At 41.7% G+C, this 14,881-nt stretch overlaps 1 protein-coding gene across 2 annotated transcripts in view; it reads right to left on the bottom strand.

Annotated features, from left to right (window-relative positions):
* The window catches only part of Ttbk2 (tau tubulin kinase 2), a 73,471-nt gene that overhangs the window by 9,510 nt on the left and 49,080 nt on the right, over window positions 1-14,881 (bottom strand). For both annotated transcript variants that reach the window (XM_013010174.1, XM_013010175.1), the window contains exons 10-13: window positions 5,296-5,453; window positions 4,111-4,327; window positions 2,801-3,012; window positions 760-1,339 (exon numbers count right to left, since the gene is read on the bottom strand). In XM_013010174.1, the coding sequence (XP_012865628.1) occupies window positions 760-1,339; window positions 2,801-3,012; window positions 4,111-4,327; window positions 5,296-5,453 (1,167 nt within the window). The remainder of the gene's footprint in view (window positions 1-759; window positions 1,340-2,800; window positions 3,013-4,110; window positions 4,328-5,295; window positions 5,454-14,881) is intronic.

The following is a 14,881-nucleotide window of genomic DNA, read 5'->3' as shown; positions in this document are numbered from 1 at the left end:
TTTTTTTTGCCGGTTGTGGGGCCTGAACTCTGGGCCTGGGCACTGTTCCTCAGCTCTTCAGCTCAAGGCTAGCGCTCTACCACTGGAGCCACAGCACCACTTCTGGCTTTTTCTTCTTATGTGGTGCTGAGGAATCGAACCTCATGCGTGCAAGGCAAGCACTCTACTGTTGAGCCACTTTCCCAGCCCCTCCATGAAACTCTTACCTCCAATGAACCACCAGAAAACCAGGAGTGGTGCTGTGGCTCAAGTGGTAGAGCACTTGCTTTGAGCTGAAGAGTTCAGGGACAGCGCCCAGGCCCAGAGTTCAAGCCCCATGACCAACCAAAAAACAAACAAAAACAAACCTACAACAAACTCCAAATGCTGAAGATATTATTATCTTGTTCTTTAGCCTATGTGAGGGATAGGGAGGAGAGGAAGGTGAAGGGAGAGAGGCAGTCTTTGTGACAAAAGTGAATGAAACAAAATATCCAAAGTCTCAAGATTCAAGTAAATAAAATGCATGAGTTCCTTTTTTCTTCCCTTACATTTACTGGAGTTTGCAACTACAAAAATTTGTAGCACTAACATTTTTTACTAGTACTAAAAATCATAAGCAAGCCACAACTACTTAGGTTGGATTTATCCCATTCTCCTTCCTTTCCCTGTTTGCCAAATCAGGCCCCTACTGTAGGATCTTAGCTGATCAACTGTCAGTCTTTTCTTAATTGCACCTTGAGCAGAAGGCAGAGAATAACGAAGAGACCCATGTCTTACCGCCGTGAGGGGTCCTTCTGCTTGTGCCTCCATGGGACTCGTGGGTGTCACTGCAGTGAACTGACCGGCTCCGGTCTGGAGGTCCAGCCTATCTGTGTATGGTTCTGAAGCAGCGGGGCAATCCACAGAAAGAACTAAGACCACACCTGAGGTTTCCTTCCTTAAAGGATTACTTTCCGCCCAAGGACCGACTTGGAGCTTTTCTTCTTGAGGTGTTTCCTCCAAAACCTGAAGCACTTCAGGCTCCTCATCAGAAGGGCTTCCAGTTGTTTTATGGCCTAAAGCCTCATTTATCCTGAAATCCTGAAGGTCTTGTTCCTTGTCCACAATCACCCACTCTTTGGAATCGACCTCCTGCTTGCAAGAGCTCAGGTTGACAGCTATAAATCCATTGCTGCCGCCTCCATCCACCTGCTCAGGGGTGTTGGCAGAGGCAGGCTTGGAGGCATCCGGAAGATACTCTTCATCATAGTGCCAGATGTGATCAGCACGGGGCACACCAGGAACACAAGGCTTATGAAGCAGAGCTGGGAGAAGAGAGTCCTTTCCTGCACTGGAATCTTTCTGCATTTTTTCCAAGCTTAAGGAAATGGAGAGAAGTTATTTCATGGCCTTAGGGAAATATTTATTCCATAACTTATAATCTATAAGCACTACTGAGAAGTTCTAGATATACAAAGGATCAAATTTAAAAAGTATGGACAAGTGCAGAAAGCAAGCTGCACCGGACTAACAATGTTTAACTTGCCATAATCCTGCTTAGGAAGGTGGGGGCCAGCTCTTTTCTCAGCATGGTACCCTATTTAACTCCCTTTGTGTGTTAGGTTAGTTTTCTGCCAAACTAAGGCTTTTTTCCCTTTTGTATTCCCATCTTAATCACAATTCCAAATGTCCATTCTTATGATGATACCAAGATGTAAACATGCTTACATCTTATAGTTACAAGACAGAATGCCAACCATGTGTGGAGGAATGCACAATAGGGAGGAAGCCAGGCCAGGTGTGGTCACCTGTCTTGGGACACTGTACCTATTATGACCACCAAACCTGTGGTCCTCCATTGTCAACAGAAGGCATCAGAAATACACCACTGTAGGCTATAGCTACTAGTAAAGAAGTATAAGACTTAATACTTTGGAAGTCTTCTATAATTCACAAATAAACTGCAAGTTCTTCTTGAAGTTCCATTTCTGTCTTCTGTTACTAGCATTTGTTATGGGTTACTAACATTTGTTATAGGGAAGATGCACTTCATTGACTATGCACTACAAACAGTCACACAGTATTTATGCATATATCTCTAAAAGTTTTGCCTTCCCCTCTTTCTGGGTAGATTTTGAGATCTAGAGGATAGAATGAGAAACGTTGCTGTGTATTTCCCTAATGTACCTTCCTCATAAATTCCTCACTAAATTGAAAACCTTTTTGTGTATGGGTTACTTTTCTCTCCATGTATTCCCTTACTTTTTGCCTAATGCTATTCTTATCATGCCTTCTCAAACTTTACAACATTGTTTAGAAGAGACCACTTTACAAATAAGGTCTGCAAAATTTTTTGTTGTTGTTGGTCATGGGGCTTGAATGCTAGGCTTGGGCGCTACCCCTGTGCTCTTCAGCTCAAGGTGAGCGCTCTAACTCTTGAGCCACAGCATCACTTCCAGTTTTCTGATGGTTAACTGGAGATAAAGAGTCTCATGGACTTTCCTGCCTGGGATGGCTTTGAACTGTGATCCTCAGATCTCAGCCTCCTGAGTAGCTAGGATTACAGGTGTGAGCCCATCAAAAAATTCTTTTTAACTGTACCTAGCACTACGAAGTTAGCACTTTTATAGCCAAAAGCTGTGCAATGATACCAGGGGTTATCATTATGAGAAAAATTAAAACCGAGGATAACTGGAAACATGGACAAAATATGAGAGCTTAATGAAGTCTACATTACAAAAGTGCAACAATTTCTTGTGTGGAAGACTTTCATACTAGAAATGACAACCACAGTAATAATGTTAGAAGCTTTAAAGAAGGAAGAAAGACTTTATCGTACCAGGTTTCCAGAAACTTGTCAGTGTCTGGCTTTGGCTCTAGTGTCAGGCGTTTCTCTAGCTCAAAGCTGTGGATGGAACGTAACTTTCGTACCAATGGCACATCCCTGTCTGGCTGAGTAATCTCTGACCGTACACGAATTGGTGAACCAAGGCTTGGTGCATTGAGAACACCATTGGCGTGACCATGGCTGTTCTCTTCTTCAGTAGCAGCCTAGAGAAATACAAAATGAAACACAAATGAAAAACATTCCAGGTAATATACATGCGAAACATCACTGAAGACTTTGAGAATAATACAAACAAATAATTGGATGTCTTTTCAGAGAATTAGCTGTTCAGATTACATAGAAGACATTGTCAAAAAAAATTTTACAAGGAGAAGAAAAATATGAAAATGATATTAAGACATGTGAAAAAGATAGGCCAGCCACTCTGGAGTTGGGAGAATGGGAAGATCACATTTCAAGTTCATTCTCAGTAAAAAAAACAACTTTGTTTTTTGTTGGTCATGGGGCTTGAACTCTGGGCCTGGGCACTGTCCCTTAGCTCTTCAGCTCAAGGCAGGTAGTCCACCACTTGAGACACAGTGCCACTTCTAGTTTTCTGGTGGTTTATTGGAGATCAGAGTCTCACAGATTTGAACCATGATCCTCAGATCTCAGCCTCCTTAGTAGCTAGGATTACAGGCATGAGCCATGGGCACCCGGCTCAGTACAAACGTTTTAGAGATTCCATCTCAACAATAAAAAGCTGGATGTGATAGTGTGCTCCTGCCATCCCAGCTAACCAAAAAGCATAATAGGAGAATTGTGGTCCAGGCTGATCTGAACAAAAGACTCTATACAAAGAGTAACAAAAGCAAAAAGGCCTGGAAGTGTGGCTCAAGTGTCAGACTGTTTGGATAGGATAATATTTCTATTTTGTGGAGGTTACATAATGAAGCATCTTATTTACAATCTATTCCCAGATGCTTTGGAAAAGGAAATGTGTGGTATTGCAGATGTGTGTATTCAGCTGAATTATCTACTTGTTTTGTTTTCAGTCCTGGAGACTGAACTCAGGGCCTACTTACTAGGTACAGCCCTCTAACTTGAGTCATACCCTCAGCCCCCAAAAGGACATCTTAATATAGTTCTTCCTAAGTAGCAAGTGTTAATGGTTTGTATGTCTCGGTAAGGGGCATATTTAAAATAAGTAGCAATACAATGTATTATCTACTTTACACTCAAAACTGAAAATCATATACTTTAACAGTATGAGAAAAGTATGTACATGGAAAGATATGACTTCATCTGCATGAAGTGCACACCTTACAGATTCCAAGCTTTATCTTGTTCTTGTTGGCATCCATCTCCTCCCAGACATCCTTCTCCTGAGGACCAGGGTGGCCCAGAGACCCAGGCAATTTATCTGGTGATACACCAACAGGTATGCCATTCTCCCCATCACTAAGCTGTTCATCTGGAAATACTTCATCTGTATTTTCTCGAAGCAAGTCTCCAGGGATGGGAGTGGCATTGGCAATTCTAAAGGGGATAGTAGAAGAAAGACAAACCATGCAACATTAAAAGATGAGAATCAAAACTTAGTTTGAGACTACCCTACACTTCTTCCTAGATTTAAGGGAAATCTGTTTATTACTTATTAAGAGTTTTTTTTTTTTTGAGGGGGCGTTGGTCGTGAATCTTTAACTTTGGGCCTGGGCGCTGTCCCTCAGCTCTTCAGCTCAAGGCAAGCGCTCTACCACTTGAGCCACAGCACCACTTCCAGTTTTCTGGCGGTTTGTTGGAGATAAGAGTCTTATGGACTTTTGTGGCTGTGCTGGCTTTGAACCACGATCCTCAGATCTCAGCCTCCTGAGTAGCGAGGATGACAGGCATGAATCCCCAGCGCTGGCAAGAGGTTTTTTTGTTTTGTTTATTGCAGGTCCTGACGCTTGAACTCAGAGCTTTCCCAGGGCCCCCAAGCTTTTTTGTTCAAGGCTAGTTCTCTATCACTTGAGCCACAGCTCTACTTCCAGCTTTTTGCTAGTATTTGGAGATAAGACTCTCACGACCTTTCCTGCTCTGGCTGTCTTTGAACTACAATCCTCAAGCTCTTAGACTCCTGTGTAGTGAGGATTTATAGCCACCAGCCACCAGTGCCTGGCAAAGGTATTTCTGTTAAACCTTTTCTGGAAAGTTAGAAGTCATGCCAATTCTACAATAAAAACTTCAGAAAATTTTGAGAATTTAGAATTTTGAAATTTTAAAATTCAAATTCTAACACCATAACTCATTGGTGTGACAGTTGTTTTGGAAGTCAGGCACATCTGGTCTATTTTCTAAGATATCTCCATCAACTCTAGCAAGGATGACAGGCACAAGCCTCCAGCAAGAAAGCCAAGGAAGAGCATGGGGCCTTGAGTTCGAGCCCCAGGAACAGAGGGTGGCACATACTCCCCCCCTCCGCCTGAGCAAGAAGCACAGTGCTGAATGAAGAGTGCAGGCCGCACCCGATGGCAGCAGGGGTCAGGCGGGTGTGTAACTGAGGCGTGGTGGAGGTGGTGGTGGTGGTCAGGGAGCCATCAGTCCCAGTCTTCTCCCAATCAAAAGGGTCACTCTCAATGACTCCAAAGGTCTTGATGCTGTTGTCAAACACGGATGTAAGAAGCTAAACCACAAAGAAAAGTAAGCATAGTCATTTTCTTCTATAAGACAAAGCACTGAAGACTCATAAAAAAAAGTTTGCAGTAATCTTTTCTTTAAAACTAGTAGTGGTGCTGTGGATTAGTGGTAGAGTGCTAGCCTTGAGCAAAAGCAGCTCAGGGACAGTGCCCAGACCCTGAGTTCAAGCCCCATGACCCACACACACAAAAACAATAATTATTTTTAGCTAGGTGCTGGTAGTTCACACCTGTAATCCTAGTGACTCAGGAGGCTGAGATCTGAGGAGTGTGGTTCAAAGCCAGCCCAGGCAGGAAAATCCATGAAACTCTTATCTCCAATTATCCACCAAAAAAGCCAGAAGGGAAGCTGTGGCTCAAGTGATAGAGAGTTATTCTTGAGCACAGAAGCTCAGGGATAGCGCCCAGGCCCTGAATTCAAGCCTTAGAATTGGCACCATAAGATAAAAATAACAGCTAACAGTTCACACAGGGAAATTTGAATATGGATTATACATGGATGGCAATACTAAACTCATGTTGATTTCAGTTGTGGTACTAGCTTGTACTTATACAGGAGAATGTTCCTAGTTTTTGTAAGATACATAATAAAGCATTATATTTACAATCCACTCTCAGAAGCTTTGGCAACAGGAAATGTACAGTGTTGTATATGTGTGTGTTCAGTATTGCCTATGTGTATAATGAACTCAGGACTTGTGCTGCTAGGAAGGGCACTCTAATTTGAACCATGCCCTTATCCCCAAACAGGGTTTTTAAAATATGATTTAACCAAAGTGGTGGTATTAATTGGTATGTGCTTTGGTCCTCTTTTTTTTTTTTTTTCTGGTTCTGGGAGCTGAACTCTGGGCCTGGGCGCTGTCCCTCAGCTCTTCAGCTCTAGGCTAGTGCCCGGCCACTTGAGCCACAGCACCATATCCAGCTTTTTTCTGCTTATGTGGTGCTGAGGAATCAAATCCAGGCCTCATGCATGTGAGGCAAGCACTCTACCACTGAGCCAACTTCCCAGTCCCTTTTTTTGTTGTTGTTGTTGGTAGATTCAAGAAGTTCTTAAAGCCCATCAAGACCGACCTGTGTACGTGTGCGTGTGTGTGTGTGTGTGTGTGTGTAAATATACAAATAATTTCAAAGCAATTTGTCTTATTATTTGAATTATATTAGTCATAATTTCATTTTTGTTTTTAAACTCCCAGTACCACACTTCCCTCATTTTTGCAAAAGAGCCTTCACAAAGAAGCTTGCTGTTCTTGCCTACATGCAGTATTTTAAATTTATGGTTATGCGTTCCTTCTTTGTTTGTTGTACTCCGTTAGTATTCTGTCCTCTGGGATTCATCTTACACAGTTCCCACCCCAGATGTGAAATCAGCACTTCTTTATTGGAAGATTTTTCACTTATTTACTTGAGACTTTTAAAAAGATTAGTCTGAGCTGGGAGCTGGTGGCTCACTGTATATAATCCTTGCTACTCAGCAGGCTGAGATAAGAGGATCATGGTTCAAAGTCAGCTTGGAAAGGGACCTTCTTATCTCCAATTAACTAGCACACACATGTACGTACACACACACACACACACACACACACCACACAATTAGTTTGGTCTTTGTGTTGTCAACACAGGTCACAAATAGGAAGGGAAAGAAAGTGTTGAGCACCATTTTAGGATCAGAGAGAAGGCGTCTTTCAGTTGAATCAGCAATGGTCAAATAGTTGATAAGTGGGGGAAAAGCCAGGGAAAGGTCTAGCTACTCAGGAGGCTGAGATCTGAGGATCCCAGTTGAAAGCCAGCCCAGGCATCAAAGTCCATGAGACTCATCTCCAATTAACCACCAGAAAACTGGAAGTGGGATGGCATTGTGGCTTAAAGTGGTAGAGCGCTAGCCTTGAGCAAACAGCTCAGGGACAGCACCCAGGACCTGAGTTCTAAGCCCCATGACTGACAAAAAAAGGAACTGGGGGAGTTGGACATAATTTTGATGTAAAGCCAACAGATGCTGCTTATATATGAGACAGAAACTGCGATAGCAAGGGGAGAATAAAGGGAGACTTAAATTTTTGCCCATATCTATTGGATATATGTGAGATGGAAAGCAATGTGTTTGGGATATTAAAATTTTAAGGAGTTTAGTGAGGAACAGGGAATATACAATAGATACAAATTTGAGCATCACCAATATGTAAATGCCAATAAGAATTATTGAAAGCCACAGGACCAGCTAATATCATTTTTAAAAAGTAGTTAGAGCCAGCCAGGCACCAGTGGCTCACGCCTGTAATCCTAGCTACTCAGGAGGCTGAGATCTGAGGATCTCAGTTCAAAGCCAGCCCGGGCAGGAAAGTCCATGAGACTCTTATCTCCAATAAACCACTAGAAAACCGGAAGTGGCGCTGTGGTTCAAGCTGTATAACGCTCGCCTTGAGCTGAGAGGAATGCAGGGACAGCGCCCAGGCCCAGGGTTCAAGCCCCACGACTGACAAAAAAAAAAAGTAGTTAGAGCCAGATGCTGGTGGCTCACGTCTGTAATCCTAGGTACTCAGAAGGATGAGAGCTGAGGATGGAGGTTCAAAGCCAGCCCGAGCAGGAAAGTCCAGGAGACTCTTATCTCCAATAAACCACCAGAAAACTAGAAGTGGTGCTGTGGCTCAAGTGGTAGAGCACTAGCCTTGAGCTGAAGAGCTGAAGGACAGCGCCCAGGCTCAGAGTTCAAGTCCCACGAACAACCAAAAAAAAAAAAAGTAATTATCAAAGGGACTCAAGGTGAAGGCCTAGGGTACTCCAGCATTTGAATGGAAGGAAGATGCCTCAGGAAAGGTATAAAAAAGTTAGAGGAGTGGCCAAGGAGGTCAGAAAACCAAGAGCAGGGTATTCCAGATAAACTAGAAGCATTTCAATATCCTCTTTCTGAAGAGTCAAACACTATGAATTATAAATGTACAGGTAGTTCTGATTTTTTAATTTTCTCTCTTTCAAACCCAGACTATAAGCCCCAACAAGCCAGTGCAACTCTGATCTTGTTCACCACTGTATCTCCAAGTTAGGTCTAAGTTATATACTCTAAAAAGACACTAAGAGCCAGGCACTGATGGCTCACCCCTGTAATCCCTAGCTACTCAGAAGGCTGAGATCTGAGGATCCTAGTTCGAAGTGAGCCCAGGCAGGAAAGTCCATGAAACTCTTAGTCTCCAATTATCCACCAGAAAAATGGAAATGGTGCTGTGGCTCAAAGTGGTAGAGCACTAGCCTTGAGCAGAAGAGCTCAGGAGCAGTACCCAGGCCCTTAGTTCAAGCCCCACAACTGACAAAATAACAACAATAATAATAATAAATTTAAAAAGTAATAAAAAGACATTAAGAATAAACATGAAAAATATTTTAGGCTTCCCCAGAACGTCAGAGGTAAAGGGAGACAAAAAATACAAGGGAGAGTGATGGAGGGAGTAAAAATTACTGAAAAATATTGTAGCATGTGACACGCTTTACCCTGTTTAACTAAAACAAGCTAATGAAAAGAAAAAACTAATACAAGGAGAAGAAAACACACAGTAGAGAAGGAAAGGGGATGGAGACCCAAGATTTAGGATCTGAAACATCAGACCTGAATGAAATCAAGGCCCTCAGTGGTTTGCAGAATGAGATGTATGCTTGGGAGCTGAAATCCTTATTCATGAGGCAGCAGCTGCCTTGTGTGAGCATGGAGACTACTACTGCTAAATTCAACATCTGTACTGTACAACAACAACAGGGAGACGCCTCACCCTGTCGTTTCATTTTGTCAGCTGTCCTGACATGAAATTGTTCTTTTCTCTCATTTTCTATATTGCTCTTGCTTTCATTCTCACCCCTTCATGCCACTCAGTACTGAGGCTTGAACTCATAGCTTCATGCACTCACCTTTCTCTTTCTCTTCTCTCTTTCTCTCTCTCTCTCTTGTCAATCATGGGGCTTGAACTCTGGGCCTGGGCGCTGTCCCTGAGCTGTTCAGCTCAAGGCAAGTGCTCTACCATTTGAGCCATTGCACCACTTCCAGTTTTCTGAGTGGTTTACTGAAGATAAGTCTCAAGGACTTTCCTGCCTGGGCTGGCTTTGAAATGCACTCCTCAGATCTCAGCCTCCCAAGCAGCTAGGATTATAGGCATGAGCCACCAGCACCTGGCTTTACTTTTTTTTCCCCTTGTCACCCTTGTCAGTCACTCAGCTTTCTTGTTGGTTCTCTACTACGTTAGACACAACTCCAGTCAGGCATTTTTAATGGTTGGAGATGTGAGTCTTTTCTGCTGGGGCTGGTTTAGGGCCAGGATTAAACCAAGTTTAAAATTAATTGATGAAGCTGGGCACTGGTGATTTATGCCTATAATCCTAGCTACTCAAGAGCCTACAATCCAAGAAATCACAGTCTGAAGCCAGCCTGGGCAGACAACCAGCAAAAAAGCTGGAAGTGGATCTGTAGAGCATCAGCCTTGATCAAAAAAAGCCAAATGAGAGTGCAAGACCCTAAGTTCAAGCCTTAGTAATGCCACACATGCACACACACACACACAGATAAAGGCATCTGTATTTGGAACAACTTACTGCTGTGAGCAGTTCTTTTCAAAACTTACCATCCCAAAGACTTGACTGCTCCAGACTGACCAATGCAAACCTGGAAAAGTAGTTCCAAGTAGCAACATCATCAATGCCAACTGATATCATGCCTTACCAAAGAGAAGCTTCACCATCACACTATAGCTGAGTTAATTACATGTTTCACCAAATATAGCTGACTGATTTTTTTTTTTTTGGTCGGTCATGGGGCTTGAACTCTGGGCCTAGGCACTGTCCCTCAGCTCTTCAGCTCAAGGCTGAAGTCACTTGAGTCACTGCGCTACTTCCAATTTTCGGAGTGGTTTATTGAAGATAAGAATCTCACAGACTTTCATGCCTGGGCTGGCTTGAACGGCATGATCCTCAGATCTCAGCCTTCTGAGTAGCTGGGATTACAGGTGTGAGCCACTGGAGCATGGCTGGATTTTTCTACTTTCTGAAATTTCTAAATTTTTATTACTTTTTTTTTTTTTTTACAGTACTAGGGTTTTCATTTTAACACTTGGAAAGCATTTAATCAACAAAAAATGCATTTCTAAGTAAAATTTGATTATATTCCTAATGATATGCAGTCCATAAAGATGATCCATGCTAGCTTCTACCACCTGGGACACTTATTAGTTATACAACCAATAGTCTGACATAAGAACAATGCCTTGCGCTATGGCTTAAGTGGTAGAGCATGAACCTTGAGCTGAATTGCTCAGGGACAGCTCCCAGGCCTAGCGCTCAAGCCCCACGACTGACAAAAAATAAAAGAGAGAGATCTTTCATGCAACTGTTTCTAACATATTTATAAGATTATGTCTTTGTTGCTTTGTATGTCCCTCCCCCACGGTATAATCCCTACTTTCACTATATATGATGTTGGTATATGTGGAGGGGAAGGAAAAAACAAATCCTTAAAACATGGATACAGGAGGACCCATTGCAACAATGAGATGTACAAGTCGTTATGTCGAAAATGAACTTTACAACTTTGGTGGGGGGGACGAGGAGGGAGGAAAGGAGGGGGAGGATGGGAAGGGATGGGAAGGGGAAACAAAGGAGGAGGCTACAATGCTTGATAAGAAATGTACTCATTATGGGGCTGGGAAGGTGGGTCAGTGGTAGAGCGCTTGCCTTGCATGCTCGAGGCCCTGGGTTCGATTCCTCAGCACCACATAAGCAAAAAGAAAAAAAGCCGGAAGTGGCACTGTGGCTCAAGTGGTAGAGCGCTAGCCTTGAGCTGAAGAGCTGAGGGACAGCGCCTAGGCCCAGAGTTCAGGCCCCATGACTGGACCCCCCCCCCAAAAAAAGAAATGTACTTATTATCTTGCCCATGTAATTGTAACCCCTCTGTACAGTATTTTCACAATAAAAAAATATATTTATTTAAAAAAAAAGAACAATGCCTTGGGAAAACACTCCTCTTTCATCCCTCACACAAAATGCTATCAAAAGCTGTATTGTATTTGCCTTCCTAGGAAACCCATTTGCTCTTTCAAAGAGAATAGAGACAAGGTTCAGGCATTTGCAAAACCAAGAGTCATTTATGATATGATATGAAGAACACTGAGAATTTTGATTTCCCAATTCTCACTTAATAAATGGTAAATTAATGGATCCATAAAGCACTTAACCAAGAGAGCACAATGGCAATGCTGTCTTGGCAGATTCAAAGACAGATTATTTACTACAAAAGAAAGTGCGCCTCACTTCAATGATAAGAATATGCTTTTTTTTTTTTTTGGTCAGTCGTGGGGCCTGAATTTGGGGCCTGGGCGCTGTCCCTCAGCTCTTCAGCTCAAGGCTAGCGCTCTACCACGAGAGCCACAGCACCACTTGTGGCTCTCTCTGCTTATGTGGTGCTGAGGAATGGAACCCAGGGCCTCATTCATGCAAGGCAAGCACTCTACCACTGAGCCACCTTCTCAGCCACTGTGTCCATTCTCTAGAGAATAAAAACCAGGAATAGACAGAAACAAAATAAAAAGGATAAAGAGAGCGATGTGGAGAGGTGCAGAGTGTCAGCTATTTCCCCCTTTCTACCGAGACTCTGGAGCAGTGCAGCAAGGTCCTCATGCCCAGTCGTTCTAGGACCTTAGGTGTGAGCAGCACACTGCTCACTCAGTTGGCAGTGCTGGCTGAAAACATGTCTTTCCCTGCAGGTGCTCGATCAGCCCACAAGGTAAATTGCCCAGCAATGTACTACAGCTTCCCAAGGTCTAACAACAAGGTCAACATTTCCTTTTTCATTGTCTTATAGGCCAAAGCAATATAACAGAAATTAAAATTTCTATTAATATAAAAGTAATATAGAATAGAATTATCTTCAAGAATGAAGAGAAGTGAGGAAATTATAAGCAAGAGCAGTATCACTCAGGAACATATACAACTGCTTACATTTACATTCCATCTTACAACTTATACATCATGCTCACGCGTACCTCCCTGGAATCTTAATACTACAAGGTAGGTATTTCACCATTTCAGACTACAAACTGAGGCTTAGAAAGGTCATACTAAAGTTATACAGCAAAACCACCTATTTAAACAGGTCTTTCAAGTATGTGCTAATTTTACTAAACAACCAGCCAGCAGGCAAGACAAAAATAACACATAGGGGGAAAAACATGAACAAAAAACCGATAGTTAAAATTATCCTTGAAAGTCCCTTAAAATGCCCCCCAAATACAGAATTCTGTTAAATCTCTTCTTTGTTGTTTTTTATCCCCATTTTTTGTGTGTGTATGTGCACTGGTCCTGGGGCTTGAACTAAGGCTCTGAGCATTCTCTTAGCTTTTTTGCTCAAGCCACTTGAACCACAGCTCTATATCCATCTTTTTTGGTGGTTAACTAGAGATAATCTCATGGACTTGCCCTTTTCAAATCCCAATCATTAGCTCTCAGCCTCCTGAGTAGCTAGGATTACAGGTGTGAGCCACCAGCACCCAGCATCTGGGCAAAATTTGACTCATCTCGTTTCTATAATAACCCAATAAAAACAATATTTATAAACAATATGTACAATAAGATATTAAACTTGGTAATAATTTTGATATAGTCACTTACTTATGGTTCAACAGGCAGAAATAGTATTTATGAACTTTTTTTTTTTTACATTTCCTAAGAGAGCAAAAGTAATTCTAACTTTTTTTTTTAAGGATTTGTAAAACACACACATTCCAAGTAAAAGCTAATTCTGACACTTTGGTGTATATGTATGTGTGTGTATGTGTTTTAGTTCTTAATATAATAAGTTGTAGACATAGCCTTGGATATAGCTAGAGAGGTAGTCATGCTAAATACTCACGTACTTTTCACCTGTTACTAGAGAAGATTGTTTTTTTAATTATGCTGGTTGTCTTAGGAGAACTTAAATCATTTGAAAGAACAGTGATCATAAGCCAATTCAGCAATGAATTTTGAGCCGTAAAGATAACCATATTGGCTCCCGATGTCAACACTAGTCATAAAACACTGTAGTCACTCACAGCAACACCTCTTCCCAGTTATCCTTCTCTTGTCTATCTGTTCTCTGCTCCTACTCATTGCTTATGAAAGATCAGAGAGCAGCAAAGATTTTTAGTCTATTTTTGCTTGTTCATGAAATATAAAATAACCAGAGTTTGTTTCGTTAAGTGATAGAGAAGCCCCCTAAAGAATATCCAAATGAGACAGTGCCCAGGCCCAGAGTTCAGGCCCCACGACCAGACCCCCCCCCAAAAAAAATTGAGATTAGTAATTTGTCAATGTATTTAATTTGAAAATCCAAAAAGTAGCTGATAACTATGATGGTCTCTTTTTTTAGATTACAAATATACCTAAGAGGCAAGTACAATAAAAAAAATCCAAGCAAACTCTCTTAATAAAAAGATTATTAGCACCCAAGATAGGACATTTGGAACACTTTCCACCTTTTCTTAAATAGCGTTTTATAGTTACAATATCATTATTTTATTACAATTAATGTGCATTTTCTATAGTTCAGAAAATGCACACAAAATGTAAATATGAGACCACATTTTCTGGGCATGATGGCATGTGCCTAAAATCTCAGCATTTGAGAGGCCTTGGACAGGAGCATTGCAAATTCAAGGCCATCCTAGGTGAGACCCTGTCTCAAAAACATACAACTAGACAAAAAACTATTCCGAAGCAATTCAAATACAATATCTTAAATACAAATAAACTCATTGTGCTGTAGGAATGCTTTATCTGATGATTGGATGCTTACAAAATGAGAATTTAAACTTTCACTAACAGGTAACAAAATCTATAAAAAGGGTGTAGTAATACATTATTATAATTCACCTACGTGTGTCTTCATTTATGTTTTCAGTGCTGGCAATTATTTTGCATTAAGCCCTGACCAAGTTCTCTGTAAGACTAACGCAGTCTTCTGAATTACAGCTTGCTGGAGGTAGAGGATGCACTTTGTGATAAACCTAGTTGACTCTTACAAGGCCTCATTAACTGATGCGCTGAGGAAATGATTCATTGACCACAGACAAAATGGAGCCAATATTCATTGACTGCTATCCCATGGCATATTAACACATGATAAATTGTTCTGGACAGGGGACACTGTCTAATTGGAAATTTCCCTCAGGTCAAGAAATTAAATACAGAATTTACATGACTTGAATTATCAGTATGTTCTATACATCAGGTGGATTACATTAGGAGAAATAAAATCTGCTTCACAAGAAGCAAACCTAAAACTCTAAATTATTTTCCAAGAAGGAAAACACATACATATATACTCTCTCTCTCTCTCTCTCTCTCTCTCTCTCGCTCTCTCTCTCACACACACACACACACACACACACACACACACACACACACACAC

The sequence above is a fragment of the Dipodomys ordii genome, unplaced genomic scaffold (assembly GCF_000151885.1).
Source record: "Dipodomys ordii isolate 6190 unplaced genomic scaffold, Dord_2.0 Scaffold11, whole genome shotgun sequence".
Lineage (NCBI taxonomy): Eukaryota > Metazoa > Chordata > Mammalia > Rodentia > Heteromyidae > Dipodomys > Dipodomys ordii.
This window is presented reverse-complemented; position numbering and strand designations above follow the sequence as displayed.